Source organism: Pyricularia oryzae, chromosome 5 (assembly GCF_000002495.2).
Source record: "Pyricularia oryzae 70-15 chromosome 5, whole genome shotgun sequence".
Lineage (NCBI taxonomy): Eukaryota > Fungi > Ascomycota > Sordariomycetes > Magnaporthales > Pyriculariaceae > Pyricularia > Pyricularia oryzae.
In genome coordinates this window covers 3,691,505-3,710,892 of record NC_017852.1, presented here as the reverse complement: position 1 = coordinate 3,710,892, position 19,388 = coordinate 3,691,505, and the positions used below count along the sequence as shown (strand labels likewise).

Sequence of the window (19,388 nt, the reverse complement as noted above, 5' to 3'; positions counted from 1 at the left end):
GAGGTAGATAGTAGGAGTAGCCAGTAGAGTCGGGTGCCTGAGTTGGAAAAGGTACAGTGCTCCAACAAAAAAAGGCATATCGAGGGACAAGAAAAGCTTCAACGAGGAGCCATATCAACCACACAGACAAGCCACTTTATGAACACCAAACGGGCCATTAAACCGTGTGTCTGTAGTACGGGACTGTCAGAAGACGAACCAGGCCTAGAAATGGCCACCAAGGCATCCAGCAACGCCCAACAACTCTCCCAAGTCGCAAAAAAGAAGAAATAAACCCAGGAGAATGCAAAAATGAACTGCTAGGTGCAGGGTTCGAACCCGCGTTTCCACCTATCCAAGGATGCTTGGGAGGGTGACGAGTTAACCTCTACTCCAACCTAACTTCTCTTTTTGTTGGAAGAAGGCTGGAAGTTTCTGGCTTATCAGGGTAGGCGGCTAGCTAGAAGGGAGAGGAGGCAGGTGACGGGCGAGTGAGCGCTTCTCTGGCTGCCTCCTCGTTTGCTTGCGGTGCAGGGGTCATCAGGGGAGCGGGACGGAGCGTTTGCGCCGGGAGCCCACTCATATCAGAGGCCATAGATCCTACGGGCGTGATGCTTGTCTAACTATCTCTACTGCGGTTGCTCCCATTGCACCCATTACCTCCCCGTGATCTCTGTAATCTCACATCTTGTAGCAGAATCTTATATGCAAGCACTTCCAGATTCGTGGATGAGCACATATCAACGAGATACTGCGCTAACCCGACGCGTTTGGACATGCAGGTCCGGGCTGCTCGCTTCCAGTGAAACGCTCGCACACGTAGAATGCGGCTCCGTTTGGAGCGGCTTCCTGCTTTGCCAGGTGACGAATCGTCTTGTCTCCCGTCGCTTTACGTGCGGGCTGACTTTGATCCACGTCACTCGCGAGATATCAACTGCCCTATGCATGTGTTAAACAGCCAAGACTGTCAACCTATCCTAGATTTCTACCCAATCTGCGGTGGAACAATCAAGCTCCAATCAAAATATCGATTTTTGTTTGCCTGCTGAGAGCCCAACCCCAAGATGACATGACCCCAGTCCACTCCCTTTTTACCATTTCTGTGAAGCATCTTGGAGCACCTTCCTCACAAACTCGCAACTCCTGAGTAATGTGGGGGCACAGTGCCTCCCAAATTTTGCCTCTCGGCGTATCGCTCACTGTTGTGATGACCAAACCCATCATTTTACTGCCATCTCACCTAGCCATGCGTTTACCCGCCCTGCGTAGCTGCTGGCCATGACTCCAAATCCCTTCACTACTCTTGACTTTCAGCAATTCGATCATCATACTACATTTGCAGGACCAGCCCGAACTTCAGAGGTCTTTCTAACTGTGGAATCTTTCATGTATGCCTATTTCGTCTTTTTCTTGACATGTTCCTCAAAGCAACAAACCTCAACACCTAAGCATTTTTCGACCCACACAATCTAGTCATATCAACCCATAGACAGAAAGTTTAGGTAGCTAGCTAGGTTCCAAGTCCATCAGCAACGGACTAGCCATCCAAATCTCGCTCTGGATATCCTTTCATGCGAGCGAGAAGCTGATGAATGCCACTTCAGCTGTGTCGTGAATCTAGCATCCTCAGGCCCGAGCTACCGCTAAACAACCTCGAGCAACAGTTCACCCGTTGCAAAGTCAAGAAACGAGGTGGCTTCACTTGCACAAGACACGGCGACAAAAGCACAAACAGCGATTCCAACCAGAACTTGAAAACGAAGCAGGAACACAAAGAACAGAAGATGGGGAACACCGGAGTGACACCAAACCACACCTAAACACCAACAAACCTCCCGCAAGACACACCCAACAAACACAAAGACGCCCAAAAACATCCCGAGGAGCATAGGACGAGGTCGCAATTCACAATCTATCCTTGTGCTACAGATTCTTTCTGCCCTCTTCTCTATCGAGTACACCACCCTCGAAAAGAAGGCCAAACAAAGCTCGGGTCCGAGCCCATCGCACCTCCACAAGACCCAAACATGTCGGGGAAGACAAGGCGACGAGGGTTGGGAAATTAAATCACAATCACACAAGAAGGGAAACACAAACATACCTCGAGGTCCCTTTTTTTCCCTTTGCCGTCACCCCGCTCAAATTTCCCGCGTGGCTGCCATGTGGTCTTGCTGTGCTACGTCCCATGTGTTTGTGTTTGTGTTGCCGCAGCTCCTCATATGACGGAGAGCCCGATGTGCAATCGGGTCGTTTTCCCTACAAGTTTGTCATCGGGGGAATAGAAAAAAAAAGAAAAAAAAAAGAAAACAGACATGATGCATACTTTGCAGTACTCCCTAATAGCACTACCAAGGGCTTGTCCCTGCTTAGCCGAGATGGGCTAAATCCCTTGGGCTCCCTACAGTATGTTGCCGCATCGGGAGCCAAGAAGGTGGCGCAATCTTATCTTTTGAGCGTGTCCAACGGCTTTGCTCAGCGGCCAAGACCATGAAAGAACCACCTGCTAGCAAAACAAAAAAGCTTGTATGCACCATGAATTTCGTAAAGCGTGTTGCTCCCGTTTCGCAAATTAGATCGATATTGGGAATTTCAGCAATATCAAGTCATCGTCGTCAGATTCGCTTCTATCTGTTCGTAATCTGGTGGGTATGTCATATCTTCTATGGCTCGGCCCATACATGCTCGCACACAAGAATGCCACCCACGGTTTACAATGTATGTACCACCTCCCTATTTTATTCTTCTCCTTCTTCACCTCTCTCTTCATCTGCAAGCATCCGGAATATTGATGACATGAAATCAGCGCCCCTTCCGACTGCCTCTCTTCTCGTGCGACGAGAAATAAAAAGGCTGACACTGAAGACAGCCTTTCAAGTAACACAACATATGCCAATATATGCCTCAACAACAAATCGTAAATCAATAATCTGATGGCGGCGTCGAAAAAAAGATCATCGACGGCAAAACACAAACACAACGCCAATCCCAGTCGCCTAGTAAATGATGAATGCCCTCCCGGGTTTTAGTCGATCGCTCACAGAGTGTAGACAAAGTCGGGCCTCCTGTCTCCACGAGCCCACTTCTCCTCCTGGCTGAGCGCAGCCCAGCTTTCGTCCATCTTGCCGGCGGCGCGATCCTTGTTCATCTTGCGGAAAGCCAAGTGCATAAAGATTGAACCGCCCAGGAGGCAGATCACTTGGTAGCCCATGACTACACCGTGACCAGTGAAGAACTTGGGCGACTCGCGCGCGAGGTAAATGTTTGACGACACCACTCCGTTCAGGTTCCCCCAACCTACAACCATGCCCAGAACAACGGCGCGCTTGAGGGAGCCCTCCGTGTTGTTGATGGCCCACGAAAGGGTGTTGGAGATGGTAGGGTAGATTCCAGCCGCGCCCAAGTAGGTGCCTGCATATTGCACGCGCGGATCCGATGTCGCCATGAGCATCACGAAGCCGATGATGCCAATCGTCACGGTTGCAATGTTGCAGTAACCTCTCATCTTGGTCTTGTCGGCGATGAAACCGATAGTGACGGTCAGGGCGGCGGCCACAGCGTAGGGAGGTACACTGAGGAGTTGAGCCCGAGTGCCGACGTGTCCCATGCCGCGCAGGATGGTGGGCAAGAAGAGAGAAAAGGCATAGAGCGGGACCAAGCAGCCCATGTAGATAACCATGTATCCGTACGTCTTCCAGTCCTTGAGGGCCTCGTAGATGTGGCGGCGGTCAAAGTCCTCGGCGGTGCGACCCTGGCGGTCCATAATCAGGCGGCGCTGGACGCGAATGCGGTCGTCGGGGCTGAGGAAGCGGGCAGTCTCGGGCCAGTCAAACACAAGCCACCAGCAGAAGATGCCGACGAAAACGGTAGCGATACCCTCGATGATGAAAATCCATGCCCAGCCAGGTCTGCCACCAATGCCGTTCATCTGTGCGATAGCGGCGGCAAGGAGACCACCAAAGGAGCCAGCCAAGGCAGCAGCAGAGAAGAAGACTGCGGAGCGCACACCAATCTCGGAGCCCTTGTACCAGCAGGAGAGGTAGTAGTTGACACCGGGGAAGAGGCCAGCTTCTGCGACTCCGAGGAACCAACGAGCAGCCAGGAGACCCGGGAAGTTGTGGCAAAGACCCATGAGGGTCATGATGACGCCCCACACGAATATGATGCCGGTGAAGAAGATGCGAGGGGTCATGCGCTTGAGGAGAGCGTTGGTGACAGGCTCGAACAAGGCATAGCTGATGAAGAAGATGGTCAGGGAGAGGTTGTAGTCAGATCCGTCTGCCTTCATGCCAAGATCACCCTCAAGTCCAGCCAGTCGCGCATTGCCAATGTTTGTTCGGTCGAGAAATGACATAAGATAGCTATAGTGGCGAGGGGTGTCATGTTAGTCTGAAAATCTTGGAAGTGAAACACAGCGTGGGTTTTTGCAAGACGTCACTCACAGGAGAGAAAGCCATGGGACCAAAGCGAGATCGACCTTCCACATTAACTTGCGATCCTAAAGAAAATCATGCAAGTTAGATAGCTGCTCACCTGACCGTCATCTCAGGAAGCCACTTTGGATCGCGCAAGCCGACTGATACTCGTAGCCGTAAACAAAAAACAGACTTACGATTTCTGCGCGCTCCTCGGGGGTCTTGCCAGCATCCGGGTCAGGAAGGGCTGCCAGAAGGGCAGCACGCTCTGCTTCAACGCCAGAGTCTCCAGCAGGGCGGCTGCCGTCTGACGAGCTTTTTGCTTGGTGTTCCAGGGCATCGCCCTTTTCGAAAGATGTGGCCATCTTTGGTTTTTGTTTGGCGTCTTTGATTGTCCTCAAATCTCAGATCTCGAGCGGTGGTGTGAGGGGGGTAGGTGGAGGGAAAAGACCCGAAGAGGGTTAGATGCGCCTCCTTTTCTCAAGAAATATTAACTCTTTTTGATTTGCGAGTTTCCTTTGCGCAACGGGAGGATATGATCGGTTGCAGCGCTAGCGGTGGTGAACGGTAATACAGGCGCAATTTCTCGTCGCGCGTGAACGTTTTTCAGTCTGAAGGCTGACGAATCTGTAAATGCGATCCAAATTTGGAAAAGGATGACGAAACCCGAGTCGCAAATGCCTATCCAGTACACGGGTTGAGGCTGCTTTGACTTGATAGATAATTGCTTTACTGACAGGTACCCAAGTCGGTCCAGTAGGTCAGGATAATAAGGAAGATCCAATGTAATGCAGAGTCGGAACGTGAGGGTTGCAGTAGTCCTTCAACGATGGCGAAGAGATACTGGGGGACCCTAAAAGGTAGGTGAACTGGGTATGCACGTTGAAACCTTGAACCGGGACCTACAGGAAAAGAAAGAGAAAAAGAAGAAAATGTAGACCGCCCTTCTTTATGTATCCTTCCAAACCGTTTACCGAACATCGGCGCCCCGTCCCGACTTTTTTCTTTGCAACCAAGCCCGGCCAAGGGACGAATGGAAGAACTCCGACCCTCATTTACGAAATTTGGGATGTTGTGTGGGAAGCATCTTTCGAACCAGACTGCTACCTGCCAAGACGAAACACGACGCAAGGCCGGGTTCGACTCCAAGGTGGGCTCTTTTTGGAGAAGGCAGGCATGCTTGCATGCATGGCCATGACGAGGGGAAAAACCGAGCCTAAACCAGGGCAAGGGCGCGAAAAAGACAGGACGGAAGTTCCACCAGCCCACCTTCTTACCCCATTTCTAGAGCAAGCATAAGTTTTTTTTTCGGGAAGGCGAAAGGTCAGCTACTGGCAAGGTAAGGCAACTAGAGCAAGGTACCTACCGTAGCTGGTAGGGATTCACAATCGGCCCGGGGGTCAGTTGATTCTACTTGGTGGTGGCTGTGGCTGTCAAAAAGGCTGTCTTTATTTTGGCTTTGAGATACTTCCCTCGGGTTCCAATGTTCCGTGGGGGGTTTTCGTTCTGCACGCTTGCATACGCTAATGATTTTCGGCGCATGGGTTCAAAGGTCTGCTGTACATTACATGACTACCTACGTTAAAGATCAGCGAGCTATATTGGTAAATTCGCTTGTAATTACCTAGCAGCGGGAGCCTGCTTAGTTTCCGTCTTGGGGTTTTCGTTATTTCATTTTCACTCTCCGATTATTATTTTTGTGCCGCAAAAATCCCTGACGTCTGCAGAGCGGCGGCGGCGGCTGCAACCTCGTCAACGAACCCACGAGGCAACATTTTAGCCAGCATTTTCTCCAACCTTTTTTTTTATCTTATTGGATGTGAGACTGCCAGCATCTGAAGCCACGGAAACCCCCGGTTCTTAGTGTGCATAGTGATTACGCAGAAATATGCAGCACGATAAAAAGAAAGAGAAAAAGAAAATCAACAACGAGCCAAACAAACACATCCTGGACATTGATTACAAAAAAGTACAAAGCACCCCCTCTACCGCCAAGGTTGATTTCGCTGACTCGATGTCATTCTCGTGCGGGGAAAGTAAAAGAATTTGCCATTGACCCCATAACAACCCCGGTGTCCAGTTAATAATAACGCCGATATACTTCGTATCTCGTTAACCCGCTGGTGCCCCAGAGCTCCAGACTCTGATCGATAACTGGGGAATACTATAATTGCACGCACGCCCATTCCATATTCCATGATCATCTCGCCAACTTTGGGTGTCTGTCTCTTGGTGAGGGAGTACATTTCCGCCTCTTTGTGTAACAGCCGGGCATGTCTTTTTTATTTTCATTTTATTTCTTTTTTCTTTTTCCTCTCACCGCAAGCAGTGGGTGGGTGGTACTCAAGGAAAAAAAAAGAGAGAGACCAATTGCGGGACCACCGGGACTTGCAATGGGTCAGATGAAGAATCACCCTGTCCTCTCGCGGAGCATCAACCTGATCAGTGGTGCCAAGATCTTGGTAAGATATAGGTATGACGCCCTTTCCCGTTACAGTATCCGTACTTGGTGGTTGATGGTGGATGCAATTCGGTCAGGCGCAAACAGAAAATATAAGAAGAAAAAGGCCGAGGGTGCCCCGACTCGCGGCACCTATCATGTTCTGCGGGACTCGGGTTTTCCCCGCCATCATTTCTCTCCAGCATGGCAAGCATGGCAAGCATGGGTCTGGTGTTGGGGATGTGATAGCGGAGGCAAACCCGGGCGGGGAAATGCGGGGGAGCTTTGATTGTTTCTTCTTGACAACATGGGTCGGGAAAACGGTCTTCCTGACATCAACGAGTCTTCATGGCCAGCCAAGCCAGCCACATAACGCTCTTGATGCCAAATACCTTGCTCGGTAGCCGAGAAGACAATTCAGGGAGGGTGGATAAGCATGAGGCTCACTGTTTCCCATATCCATCGTACGGTTATAGAGACAATTGCTGACAGCCAAGGCATGGCGTTTTTAGACTTGTCTTCATTCTATTTTGTGGTGTAATACGCAGTCAAGCCAAGACGTCCAAGAATGCCCAAGAACGCCCAACCATAGTGGCAAGTGTTTATCAAGGCTTAAAATAACGATCCAGAACCTTATCAATTTCTTTTTTTGTGAAAATGCAGCCTATCTCATTGACGATAAACTTACTGTAATTGAGCAGAAGGGAAATGCTTCAAGTTACCCAAGGATATCACCGGACGTAAACAGCACAGGATTTCCCCACGCAAGCAAGTCGGGTGGTTTGTGTTACCGGACTAGGAAAAAAAATTTAAAGATCAAAAGATCAAATATCATACCACTTTCAACACACCTGGATGTGCTCCACATTCCCCAGCACCAATCTCAAGATACGCAGTGATGCAACTCCTACCCCGAGATCAGGTACCTCTTTTCAAAGCCGTCTTCCGCCGGGTCGGGTCTGTGGATGTTACCACGAGGCATGGTACCTGCCTATATTTGCACCCTGGAGACCCGTAGTTCTAGAGTTTACGTTGTGGGGTAGAATGGGCTGATTCTATCACCCGCAGGAGCCCTTCCATTTTCCCCCTTTATTTTCGGCAACACCAATGCAGAAAAGGGGACAAACAAAAACGACCGCAAGGATGGGGTCTGGATCCTCCCCCGGAGCTTTTTCTTGAACAATTGAATATCCTGCAGGTCAATGACATCCCGTCCGGCCGCTAACCATGGCCCGTCTGACCGAGAACGTGTCCAGGCTCCATCGACCCGGCCACGAAGGACATCATTCGCTCCACTCTCTTGCTGGCATTTTCTAGATGTTTACCCTGGGATGGCGGCAGCTGAATACCGTAGTAGTTTTAGGTATTTTGGAGATCATCCAGATCATCCTCGCGCCCTGATAACACTGGTGTAACCCTTGCCTTGGAATGTGGTATCCGCAATCCGGCATCCCCATGACAAGAACTAAAAAAAGAATATTGAAAATAAGATACCTGCGAAGCTTTCAAGACAAAAGCTCAGCCCACCCGCCCGGATACAAATTGCACAAAAAGAAGGTAATACAGAATGTAATACAACCAACACAGCCGCAGTAACACTCCAATTCCGGAACTCGGATCTGCTGCTATCCCTCGCGAGATTCGATGATCGAAATTTAGAAAAAGTCGATGCCGTTTTCTCCGTCAAGAATGCCACCGTGAAAGCCTTTTTTGCCAAAGAAAAGGCAAGATTCGGATGAACACCCCCACCAAGCCTCCCTATCGACCGATGCAAACGAACGGTCTTTGGGACGGACGCATATAGTCTCACCCACCTACGCACCCAAACGCTCTTCCATGTGGACTCTAGCTCAGCTTTGAGTTGGAGTCTATTGTTGCGCTTTCGGCTTTTGCCGAGCTAGACGGCCCCAAACCTTGTGTGTGTGTGGGTGTCACCACAGCATGTATTGGAGAAATGAGCCTAGCACCACGTGCGCTTTTCTTTTCTCCAGCCAGAAGAAGAAAAAAAGGTTGTTCCGCGCTTCCATGGAACATTCGATGCTTTGATGTTCGATGCGCCCAAGTGTACAGACCGTTAAAAGCTAGAATTGGGGTGGCGTCCCTCTGGGCCGGTGTTAGCTGCAAGATACCGCATGGGATGGCACCTTGGGGGGAAGCCATAACACACGCTAGGGGCTGGTTAGCCCTAGATGAGAAAACCTCCCGACGTCCCGAAGCCCGTACGTACCTTTTCAACATACAAAGAGGCACTCGGTATATGTGTGGAAAATAAAACGAGTGGGTAACATTACTATGAGGGTATCTAGGAAATGAAGGCTGCAGATCCACCCAGCCGCAAATCATGAGTTATGCCCTCCAACAAGAGACATCCGAAACGCCGGCGCAAAACAAGCCCATGAGTTCATCGAGAACATTACAGGAAATAACAAAAAAAGAACAACGCTTCATCAGTTTGTACAATGCAACTTAACAGGCTCGACAGCAAAACACCCTCCCGGTCGTTGTGTCTTTGCTTCTAGCTCATCTCCCTGACCTCCCTCCTCCTGGCCACCTTTGCGGCGAGCTCGTACCCGGCCTTTGTGCCGAGGCGGTGGCCCATGAACCAGCTCAGGACGACGATGAGCGGCAGGCCGATGCCGATGCCGGCGCCGACGCCAATTTGCCAGTTTCGCTGCTGCTGGCCGTACAGGTTGGCGTCAAAGGCCTGGACGTTGCGCACAAACTCCTCGGTCCAGCCCGTGTGGACGAGGAACTGATCCGTCAGCGCGGGCGCGCGCTGCGAGTCGGATGTGGCGTTGGGTTGGCTGATGCGCAGGTAGTTGCTCACGTCGTGCGTGGCCGCGATGGCCTCGCCCGAGCTGATGTTGCTGTACTGCGTCGGGAAGCTCATCAGGATGGCGAGCGGGTCGAACGTGAATGAGCTGTCTGTGGTGTCTGTGGGTAGGGCACGTGGAATTAGCATTGTGTTTATCGTTTGTCTGGACAGCGTGCAATAGCCGTCTTCCATCCGGATCCGCTGCCTCTCCACGCGCCTGGCAGCATTCCCACTGCTAACAAAAAACACACAGATTCATCCACTTACTCATACTCCACATGACCTGGGGAGTGCCCCAACCGTCATTGACAGTAGTATAGAGCTTCTCCGAGAAGAACCACTCGATCTTGACGGGCACCCCAGGCACGGCCTGCTTCCACGTGACGTCGTAGACGTTGCCGTGGTACAGCATCGCGTAGGGACTCGAGGTCGACCACGGGATGTAGGCGTCGACGCCCTCTGGGTAGTGGCAGCTGCGCCCATTGCGAGCGCACCACCTGAAGGAAGTCAGGCAGATGCTGTCGACCGAGTCGCACTCGGCATCCTTGACCGGGTCGAAGCCGAGAGCCGCCGTCGTGAACAGCACCAGCTGCAGTAGCAGTAGTGGTAATAACCTGGCCAGCGGCCTTCCGGGGGCTTGTTGTGATTGTTGTGATGCCCATGACCATGGGGATGATGCTGACGATTGCCGCATTTTTGCGGTTGTATGTGGCTGTTGTTTCTGGTTGGTGCTGGTGGTTGGTCGTTTCCAGATTTCAACCGTCCCTGACTTCTGGCGCGATACCCGTGACCAAGTATATCAGCGCCCAAGCCAGCCGGACCCTTTCCCTGTTCCTCCAGAATCCCTGGTTTCTCAAATCGTGGTTGTGGCCTGGTTTCCCTTAGCCAGGCGGTTTCCTGTCCGACTCAGCGTGCGCACCTCAACCGGGACTGCGCACGATTCAACCCAGCAAATTCGATACGCCTCCAGCAGCCAGTGGATTTTGCTGAGGTTGCCGACAACGACGCGGAAGTAGCCGCCGTCGTGTTGTTTGGTTGCAGTTGTTGTCGCAATTGAGCGACAATTATCCCAGTTCCCTTTTTTCTGTGCCGTAATGCCTTGATTGTTGAAAGTATCTTTTCTTTTCCTTTCGTTAGCTCGCGATGTTTTGGCAAACGAACCTCCAAACCCATACAGAAAAAAATTAGCCAGGTTCAAACTAATGATGAGAATTACCGAGCGGGCCTTTCGACGAACCTCTGCCCTTTTTTTTTTTCTCTTTAACCCCATTTCAGAAAGACGGAGCCCTGGGCTTTCAGTTAATTGCGAGAAAAAAATGGCGGTTGCATCGCCAAGACCAAATGCCAAGACATGTAACTCCATCCTTGCTGGACCCCGGTGCTGTTGACCACGGTGGTCGCTGCCAATGCTTTGCTTTGGTTCCGCGCGTTCTTGCCAAGAGGTTGCGGGCGAGCCAAGAGGCTGGGCGTGTTACGGGCCAGTCTGGGCTCCATATGCGGAGCGCCTCATTACAATTGTTTTTAGCTCCTATCGGTTCATTCAATGTTCAGTTTCGAGTTTGCCGAACGAGCGATAAGCATGGTGTTTGTTTGTTTCCCCTTTTCGAACCATCGAATTCTTGCCGTTTGTGCCGTTTTCTTATATGTTTTTCTCTGGAATCCTTTTTGCCTTTTTCACCGCGAGTCGGTCCCTTTCCTTCGAAACAGTCTCAAAGGCGCTTCTCACTTTTACCGTTTTCCTTCTCATCCTGATCCACTTCCGAGGCGGGTCGTCTTGGCATTAGACTGCGTATATGAGCCAAGCTGCTTGGCTCAGCGGCGCCAACGCTCGGCGTGCCTGTCGTCAGCAAGTTCTTTGCGGATCGCATAGTAAGCCTTGGAACGGGAAAAAAGCTCCTCTTACAGAGCACTACTTCGGTGTGTTGATTAGGACCAACCACAGCTGCCAAGTCAATATCCGCCAAATGTTTACCCTACACGAAACTGGGCGTTCGGGAGCCAAGTTGGTCTAGAACTGGAGACAGCTTGGACAGCATGCCAAAGACGAGAAAGCAATTGCCCAGACCTAGCAAGACTGGCTTGACTGGCTTGTTTTCACTTGGTAATCGTAGTTGCATGGCGCTGATTGATACCTTTGATGTTTCTTGGATTGACGACGAACGCAGCCAGTCAGTCGTTCCATAGTATCTAATGCCAAGACAAACTCAAATTCGCGCCCGCATCACAGTGGCACTGCTAAGGTACCCGATTCATGAACAACACGGATGTGTAACCAACTCAAAAAACTGATGCGAATTCCGTTCGCTTGGCATTGGTTGTCTCTCGTGGCAATGCACATGTTGAATGGCCGTTCCAGGTATTTGTTCCAACGGATAACAACTGCCGTGTGTCGAGCATGGAGAATACCGAGCAGATTGATCACCTCATATTTGGCGGGGAAGAGAAGCAAAATTATTGGTGGGAACTCCCGAGCTTTTTGAACAATCACGTGATGGCCGCGACTTGCAACATGTGACTTATTCATGCCTACCACCGGGCAAGATATTTCTGCTCATCGGGTTTTAATCCTTTGAATCTACCGGGTTCTTATTAAACAGATGTATACAACAAGAGAGAGCCCCTTGTAAATACACCGGACTTCGGCCCGGGTCTATGTTGACGCATAGCCAAGCCGCGCTGTGCATATCCTAAAATACAACAGTTCCGCCATTGTACCAGTAAACAAAACCACAGGACATCGTACGAGGAGGACACTTGCCGAATCACCCTCCATCCTCGCCCAGGTCGGGATCAATCTCTGTTCCGAGGTCCCGTTCCTCGAGGAACCTCCTCCCGACCAGGTCGTCGGGCAGATACTGCTGCTTGACCTTGCCATCCTTGTAGTTTGGATTATACTTGTACTCTGCACCGTAGCCCATCTCCCTCATCAACCTCGTCGGCGCGTTGCGCAGGTGTATCGGGACGGGAAGCGCCGCGACTCCCGGCTCCCTCAACGCGGTAAAGGCGTTGTTGAGGCCGCGGTACGCCCTCGTGCTCTTGGGCGCCAGGCACAGCGCCACCGTCGCGTGCGCGAGCGGAATCCGCGCCTCGGGCAGCCCGATCTGCTGCGCTGCCGTGTAGGCCGCCGTGGCCAGGGGCAGGAGCGTGTTGTCCGCCAAGCCTACGTCCTCAGAAGCCACCACCACGAGCCGCCGCGCGATGAACAGCGGGTCCTCGCCTGACTGCAGCATGCGGGCGAGGTAGTAAAGCGCTGCGTCTGGGTCGGAGCCGCGGATCGATTTATGGAAGGCGGATACTGTAAATAGTGCTGGATTAGTTTCGGAAATATGGGGAGTAGGCGTAAAGTATAGAGATCAGGGATGGTCATACTGTTATCGTAATGCTGATCTCCAGCCCTGTCGTAAACCAGTGTCTTCGTCAGTGCACTCTTTACATCCTCCTTGGTCAGCGCAACGGGTCCCGCCGCGACGTCACCATCGCCGTCTATCCTCGGCCTGGTCAGGGAAAGCGCAAGCTCGAGGAGGTTCAGAGCCGTCCTTGCATCGCCGTCTGCAAAATTCGCAAGATATGCTATCATCTCGGCGTCTATGAGCGGGCTGGCAGGCTGCACATCATCCCCCGCGATCTTCTGCTCCTCGTCCAGCGCCCGCACCAATATCCTCTGGACGTCCTCGCTGGTCAGCTTGGAGAGCGTAAAGGTCCTGCACCTCGACAGCAGCGCCGACTGCACCCTGAAGCTCGGGTTCTCGGTCGTGGCCCCGATGAGCGTGATGGTGCCGGCCTCGACCGGTTTCAGGAAGACGTCCTGCTGCGCCTTGTTGAAGCGGTGTATCTCGTCGCAAAAGATGATGGTCCGCCTGCCCGTCAACCCCAGCTCCGACGCGGCTTCCTGGAACAGCTTCTTGCACTCATTGACTCCTGTAGACGTCGCATTGAGCTCGACGAACCGCGAACCGACCGTCTGCGCTATGCAGCGGGCGATGGTCGTCTTGCCCGTCCCCGATCCGCCCCATAGTATCATAGATGGAACCCGGTCCGAGTCGATCAGCGATCTGAGCACACCGCTGGGGCCCACCAAGTCCTGTCCGTAAACATCATCCAGAGTCCGGGGCCGCATCCGCTCCGCCAACGGCGCCGCACGGTTTGGCTTGACGCGTTTACCAGACGGCCCTGCGATCGCCGTCGACGCGGATGTAAAGACGGCGCCGTCTGGGTGGTTGTGCTCTCCCGGTGAGCTCTGCCCGGGGCCCTCGTCGAAGGTGCGTTTCGTGCCGTTCGTCTTGGCCGGCACAGAGGCCGTCACGAGCCTCGTGGTTGGGTTTGCATGGCGCTTCGCGGCGGGGGTCTGGAAAAAGGTGGATGCGGATCGCTTCTGCGTCGCCGAGGGGGGATTATTTGCCGTCGAGGAGGGGACAGAGCCGCCGTTTGCACCATCGGTCACCGGCGGAGGGGAATTTCTGCTATTGCCCTCATTTTCGACCAGGCCCGTCTCGCAGCCGGAATCGAGGTGGCTGTTGATGGCGGTGGCACGCACGTTTCGGTTGCAGATGGGGCATTCGACCATGCTAGAGACGGTTTCGGTGTTAGGCTGCTGAGGCGATCTAGTTTACGGCTAATGGAAGACGCATCGGTCAGGGGACTAGGAAACAATGCATGTATGCTTGAGTGTAGTGGTTGTATGCGAGGCTATGTTGCTTTGTGTTTGCTCAGCGAAATCGCGATGCCATGACGGAATTTCTCGAATTAAAGTGGAGATCTCATAAAGTGCAACGCGTGCCGTGTCGTCAACGCGCGCTTCTAACTACCTTGCGTAGCATCAGTTTACTGACTCATATGAGGCCGGATCAGACTCTATTAACATAATAAAAATTGTTAAATGTCCAAAGACTGCATACACATGTGATGAATATCCACGGGTGATAACAACTGGCTGCCAATAGCGATATATTTATTATGTTTCCGTTCAAATGATGCTCCGAAGAAGTCTATAGCGTCCAATGGAAGCTCCAACAATGCAATGTACCTCATTAGGATGTAAATGATCAAAAACGCTCGTTATTGCCATCTGTTGTACAGTCCGAGAAATCATAGCTCGTGATACCAGTCAAGCCTGTGAGAGAATAGTCTGGAGAGACTGCATCACCTCAAGACCAGTCCACTCATACCATGAAGCTCTCGCCACAGCCGCATTCCTCCTCTGATAATCGAGTTAGCTCCAATCATTTTACAACGCAAAACCATCATCTGGCAAATGAGTAGGAACTTACTGATGTTGGGATTCCGGAAGAAGAACCTCTGGCTCAACTTGTCCTCAATCCAATCCATTTCGCTGCCAATGATGCTGAACAGCGCCTTGCTGTCAATTAAGACCTTGACGCCGTCCTGCTCGACTGTCTCGTCAAACGGACCCGCCTTGTCCACAAACTCGAGGTGGTACGCCAGCCCGCTGCATCCACGGTTCCGCACCCCGACCTTGATGAGCTTGGGCTCCGGCTGATCCAGCAGCGTCCGCAGTTGCTCCACGGCCGCCGGCGTGAGCTTCATGGCCGCCTTGCGCGGCGCCCGCAGTCTCGACTTTCGCGGCGCCGCGCCTGTCGACGCCTTGCTCTCCTCTGTCGGTTGTGTTGCCGCTGCTTGCGGCTGCTTTTGTTCTTGTTGCGGCGCCTTCTCCCTCGACGCCTCCGGTACAAACTCCTGCTTGGACTCCTGCGCCTCCACCTCGGGTATCAGGGGCTTCTCCTCACCGCCCGACCTGCTGCTCCCCAGCGAACCGACATCCTGCGGCGGTCTCGTCTCGTGCACGCGCGGCAGCGGCGGCATCTCGATCGGCTGCGTGATGGACGTCTCTACCGACACATCTGCGTTCCGCGGCCGCGCCGTCGGCGGGTGGCTAGGGAGACTGTACGACTGAAAAGTGGTGGCAGCCCTCGCGGCGGCCGGCCTCGAGGAGAAGTGGCGGATAAGGCGGGCGGCAGCTATCGTCGCCGGTGTGCTGCTGTGCTCGTGTCTGCTGCGGGCGGCACGACAGGCGCGGCAGACGAAGGGGGTCGTCCTTCGGAATAATTGTGGTGCGTTCATCTTTGTGAATATGTGCAGTCTTTGCTGTCAGGTTTTGCTAGGTTGGCATGCAAGGACTCTGGTGGTGGCGTTGTTGTTTATTCTCGCCGTTGAGATGAAGTCGGTGGAGAAATGTGAAGGGTTTCGGTGGTTTTTTAGGTGTTTGCCTCTGAGCCGAGCGGCTCGGTTTTGGCTGGTTCGCTCAACTGAAAAAAGGGTAAATTCCGTCATAAAATGGAACCATCTTTAATCCCTGTCGTGGCTGCGCACCAATCAGCAGCGAGACGATTACCATTCCGGTTGTGTGGAGCTGGAGATGATGACAAAGAATCGATTGATCAACGACAACATCTGACTATCATACGGTCTCTTCTTGTCATAACAGCTTTAAGCACTATATTTAGTATTTCGATTCAATCAGCAAACAGTCAAACAGTTCTTTGGTTTGATCTTTAAAAGTGTTTTTTTTTTCTTTTCTTTTTCTCCGATTCACCTCAGCAGACAACCCTAAAAAGCCGCCTAGAAGGATGTCCATGTCCCTGACCGATTGTGGTTCGGTTCCCATGACTTGCTAGCCATATTTGGTCATGCACAGACTCCCACACCGTTAAGTATCACCCGCACGTAGTTGATTACTAAAAAACAACATCCATTTATAATTCTTATTCTAAACATAACCGGCCGCAGCAGCAGTATGAAGAGTCATTACAATATGATAGTATTTCATAGCCGCTGTCGAGACTTGTAGCAAAAAAATGAGCCACTGTAAAGCAAATGCCATGCATGGGTGCATACGCACGCACGTCTACTCCTTTACCCAACCTTGGCACTCACATCGGCCACAACCGTCCTAGCCACCTTTTTCAACAACCTCCTCTCGTCCGCCTCTCTGTACCTCTCCCAGCTGTCCAGACCTTCCTTGGCCTGGATGCTTAGCGACTCGTAACCTTGCTTGATCACCTCTGTGACCTGCATGCTCGTCACCCGGTTGTTGGCTCCACTGCCCCCTCCGTTTTCCGCCAGGAGCCTCTTGTAGTGCTCACCAACGTCCACGAGCGTGTCAATACTGTTGCCCGAGCGCTTCGACAGACCGTACGTGTCTCTAAATTTGACGAGCATGTCGCCAGACTCGACAATCTTGTAGAAGAGATCGTCGTAAGCAGCCGGGCTTGGGAGGAAGGCCTCTCCGCTGCTCAGTCCGAGGGCGAGCAGGTTGACCACGTGGTCCAATATGGTGTCGACGTGCGTCAGCCCCTTGAGGTCGGCGGCGTATGTTGTCAGGAACCGCACCAGGGAAAGTAGCGACCTGAACAGCTCCGACCAGTGATACTGTAGGCGGGTCCTCGTCCGTGACATGTGGCTGATGACGCGGAGCAGGATCCCCAACAGCAGAGCGTACAGCGCCGAATCAAGCCGCCGCCTCAGGTTGTGGTTGATGCCGTCGACCATGGTGTCCATGACCGCAGCTGCGGCCGATCTCTCGCCTCGTACAAGAGGGAGGTGCGGTTGTCGCTGCCGGCATAGCCGTACGGTGATCTGAGCATCCTTATCCTCGCTGCACATGCGCTTGCAAAGCGTTGGATCCTCGATAAGCAGGCGGAAAACCATCAGATTCAGGTGGCTGTATACGGTTGCACGTTCCGTGAGGTGTGCATGCTGGAGGAGGTATGATGTCAGGGAAGTGAAGCTCGCAAACGGCGTCTCCTCGCCTTTGGTCTCTGCCGGGAGTGTGACCAAATTGAAGCAGAAAAGCTTGTTGGCGTGAGCAAAGTCATAAGTGGCAAGCAACATAGCTGCTCGTTCTCCTGGTCTACATGAGGCGGAAGGGCGTCAGCACTCAAACTCCTTCTAGTCGAAGCTTCACGAAGTGTGACTTACAATGCAGCAAACATCTTCTTTGCGGTCTCGGCGTCATACGTCGGTTTTGGTGGGGGTTTACTTCCTGACGTTATCGCTCCCAATCCTATCATGCTAAAGGCGTACGATAAGGACCATCCTTCCGGGTGATCTTCTTGTATATCTGTGTACTGATCCCGCAACAGCTGACAGCTGTTCCCCACCCCTCGCAGGATCTTTTGGATCGTGGCTTCATTGACAAAATCATTAAGTCTCAGCTGATATGGGTTCTGGAACTCAAACTTGTTGTAGTTGGCCAGGAGGCCCACAAGACAGAAAGGCCCAACGACGTCGGCTGGTTTTTCTATGTCGTGTATGTACTGAATCTCTATGTTAGCTTTGGAATTAAGGTTGCATGCAAACCGCAGCGGTGAGGGGTTCACATACCTTCATCACTGCTGGGAAAAGGTCCCTCTGAATAAAGTAGGTCAAGAGACTGGTTTGGTATGCGCCGGATGTGACGGCCAAAGCCAGATCAATAGCCGCGCCCCTGGTGTCCACTGCGCATGCTGTCAGTCCCGACGTTCCATAGCGTCGCGAGGATAGGACACCCGTCAGATTAGAGGGCAAACATACTGTCCTTCCCGGCGCGAATCAACCCCTCCAATGCACCGACAAAATCAGAAAACACCTGGTCTGCCTGGTCAAGCCCCGCCAGAACATCTATAATGTCGGACGTAGGGTTCGTGTACTTTTTGGCAACCACCGCTATAAAGAAGGTGCAGAGAGTCTAGCACACAACAACCTCCCTTCTCGTCAGTGGATTGGTCCCAAAACCACGGGGCAAAAGTCATGTAATGACAGCCCTGAATCTGAGGTAGAAAGAAAATCCACAAAACGCACCTCGAGCGCGTGAATGTCCGCAATACCCTTGGAGCCCCTCTTCATGGCCGCGATGGCTCGTGCAAAGAGCTCCCTGGTTTCATCCTCGCGTTCCAGCAGCTCCTCGGGACCCAGCTCGTCGAGTATCCTACGCAGCGACGTCCTGTCCGGCCTCAAGAGGAAGAACTCTTGCCAGAAGCCCTCCGTCTGGGCCAATCCCTCCTCATCTTCATCCTGGGGGTTTTGTATCTCAGTGTGAGTGGAATATTCGGAGCCGACAGCCAGGCGCTGGACGGAACGATGACAACAGAGGGTGGTGTGGTATTCTCTATCGTTCGAATGGAGGAGGGCAAGATGTCATGCTAACCTGCAAAGTGACGGGTCAGTCAGCAGCTCGCCACTGCTTCGAGGCAGGACTGAAGGTCTCGCGACACGGCGTCGCAAAGATAAGAACATATCGAAACACACCTGGAATAGAGTCTCGTACAGCCGAACGACCTTTTGTTGGAAGGCCTCGGGTCGAGGTTGTTGAGTGAGGGGTGACTCCATGCAAGCCTCAAGCCTTGTGGAGAAGGGCGCAGGGCCGTCGGAGTTGGTGAATTGTTCGTTTTGGGCTTCCAAGCTCCGGTTTGTATACAACTTTCCTTAGGTTAGGTACGCGACGACTAAATGTCCGGATGGACCTTGAAGGAAGTGACATCAGATTGATTGAGCTGGACCCAGAATCAAGGCTGGTGGACCCTAACCCTGGCAGCATCCTCGAGTCAATGGACGAAATCCAATGTCTCACACAAGCTCAGGACTTGGCGCCTCGGATAATGCCAAGTGAGACAAGAATACCCAACAAACCGAATGCGGACGCTACAGTAGATTACCTGTACAAAGTAATTATCAAGGCATGCAAGGAATGTCATTCGAAATCAATGCATAGACAAATGTGGACAAACATCCCAGTCACCCAAGATTT

The 19,388-nt window shown here is 52.4% G+C and overlaps 5 protein-coding genes and 1 non-coding gene across 6 annotated transcripts; all 6 read right to left on the bottom strand.

The window, feature by feature from the left end:
• Nucleotides 1-297: 297 nt before the first annotated feature.
• Nucleotides 298-382, bottom strand: MGG_20254. The gene has a single exon. It is a non-coding gene; the product is annotated as a tRNA-Gly (tRNA).
• A 2,193-nt stretch (nucleotides 383-2,575) lies between these two features.
• On the bottom strand, nucleotides 2,576-5,566 carry MGG_00204 (uncharacterized protein). Its single transcript, XM_003718862.1, has 3 exons — nucleotides 4,589-5,566; nucleotides 4,419-4,474; nucleotides 2,576-4,337 (listed from the first exon to the last, which is right to left on the bottom strand). Exons 1-3 carry the CDS (start codon nucleotides 4,754-4,756, stop codon nucleotides 3,014-3,016), a joined length of 1,548 nt encoding a protein of 515 aa, XP_003718910.1. The 5' UTR covers nucleotides 4,757-5,566; the 3' UTR covers nucleotides 2,576-3,013.
• A 3,509-nt stretch (nucleotides 5,567-9,075) lies between these two features.
• Nucleotides 9,076-10,905, bottom strand: MGG_00205 (uncharacterized protein). The gene is made up of 2 exons (XM_003718861.1): nucleotides 9,914-10,905; nucleotides 9,076-9,765 (listed from the first exon to the last, which is right to left on the bottom strand). Exons 1-2 carry the CDS (start codon nucleotides 10,338-10,340, stop codon nucleotides 9,347-9,349), a joined length of 846 nt encoding a protein of 281 aa, XP_003718909.1. The 5' UTR covers nucleotides 10,341-10,905; the 3' UTR covers nucleotides 9,076-9,346.
• A 1,174-nt stretch (nucleotides 10,906-12,079) lies between these two features.
• On the bottom strand, nucleotides 12,080-14,348 carry MGG_17505 (AAA family ATPase). Its single transcript, XM_003718860.1, has 2 exons — nucleotides 13,016-14,348; nucleotides 12,080-12,941 (listed from the first exon to the last, which is right to left on the bottom strand). Exons 1-2 carry the CDS (start codon nucleotides 14,208-14,210, stop codon nucleotides 12,409-12,411), a joined length of 1,728 nt encoding a protein of 575 aa, XP_003718908.1. The 5' UTR covers nucleotides 14,211-14,348; the 3' UTR covers nucleotides 12,080-12,408.
• Nucleotides 14,349-14,573: 225 nt separating this feature from the next.
• MGG_17504 (iron sulfur assembly protein 1) lies at nucleotides 14,574-15,939 on the bottom strand. Its single transcript, XM_003718859.1, has 2 exons — nucleotides 14,914-15,939; nucleotides 14,574-14,843 (listed from the first exon to the last, which is right to left on the bottom strand). The coding sequence occupies exons 1-2, from the start codon at nucleotides 15,722-15,724 to the stop codon at nucleotides 14,806-14,808; spliced, it is 849 nt and encodes a 282-aa protein (XP_003718907.1). The 5' UTR covers nucleotides 15,725-15,939; the 3' UTR covers nucleotides 14,574-14,805.
• Nucleotides 15,940-16,320: 381 nt separating this feature from the next.
• On the bottom strand, nucleotides 16,321-19,135 carry MGG_14714 (uncharacterized protein). The gene is made up of 6 exons (XM_003718858.1): nucleotides 18,890-19,135; nucleotides 18,443-18,655; nucleotides 18,176-18,329; nucleotides 17,987-18,099; nucleotides 17,582-17,919; nucleotides 16,321-17,513 (listed from the first exon to the last, which is right to left on the bottom strand). Exons 1-6 carry the CDS (start codon nucleotides 18,968-18,970, stop codon nucleotides 16,517-16,519), a joined length of 1,896 nt encoding a protein of 631 aa, XP_003718906.1. The 5' UTR covers nucleotides 18,971-19,135; the 3' UTR covers nucleotides 16,321-16,516.
• Nucleotides 19,136-19,388: the final 253 nt, after the last annotated feature.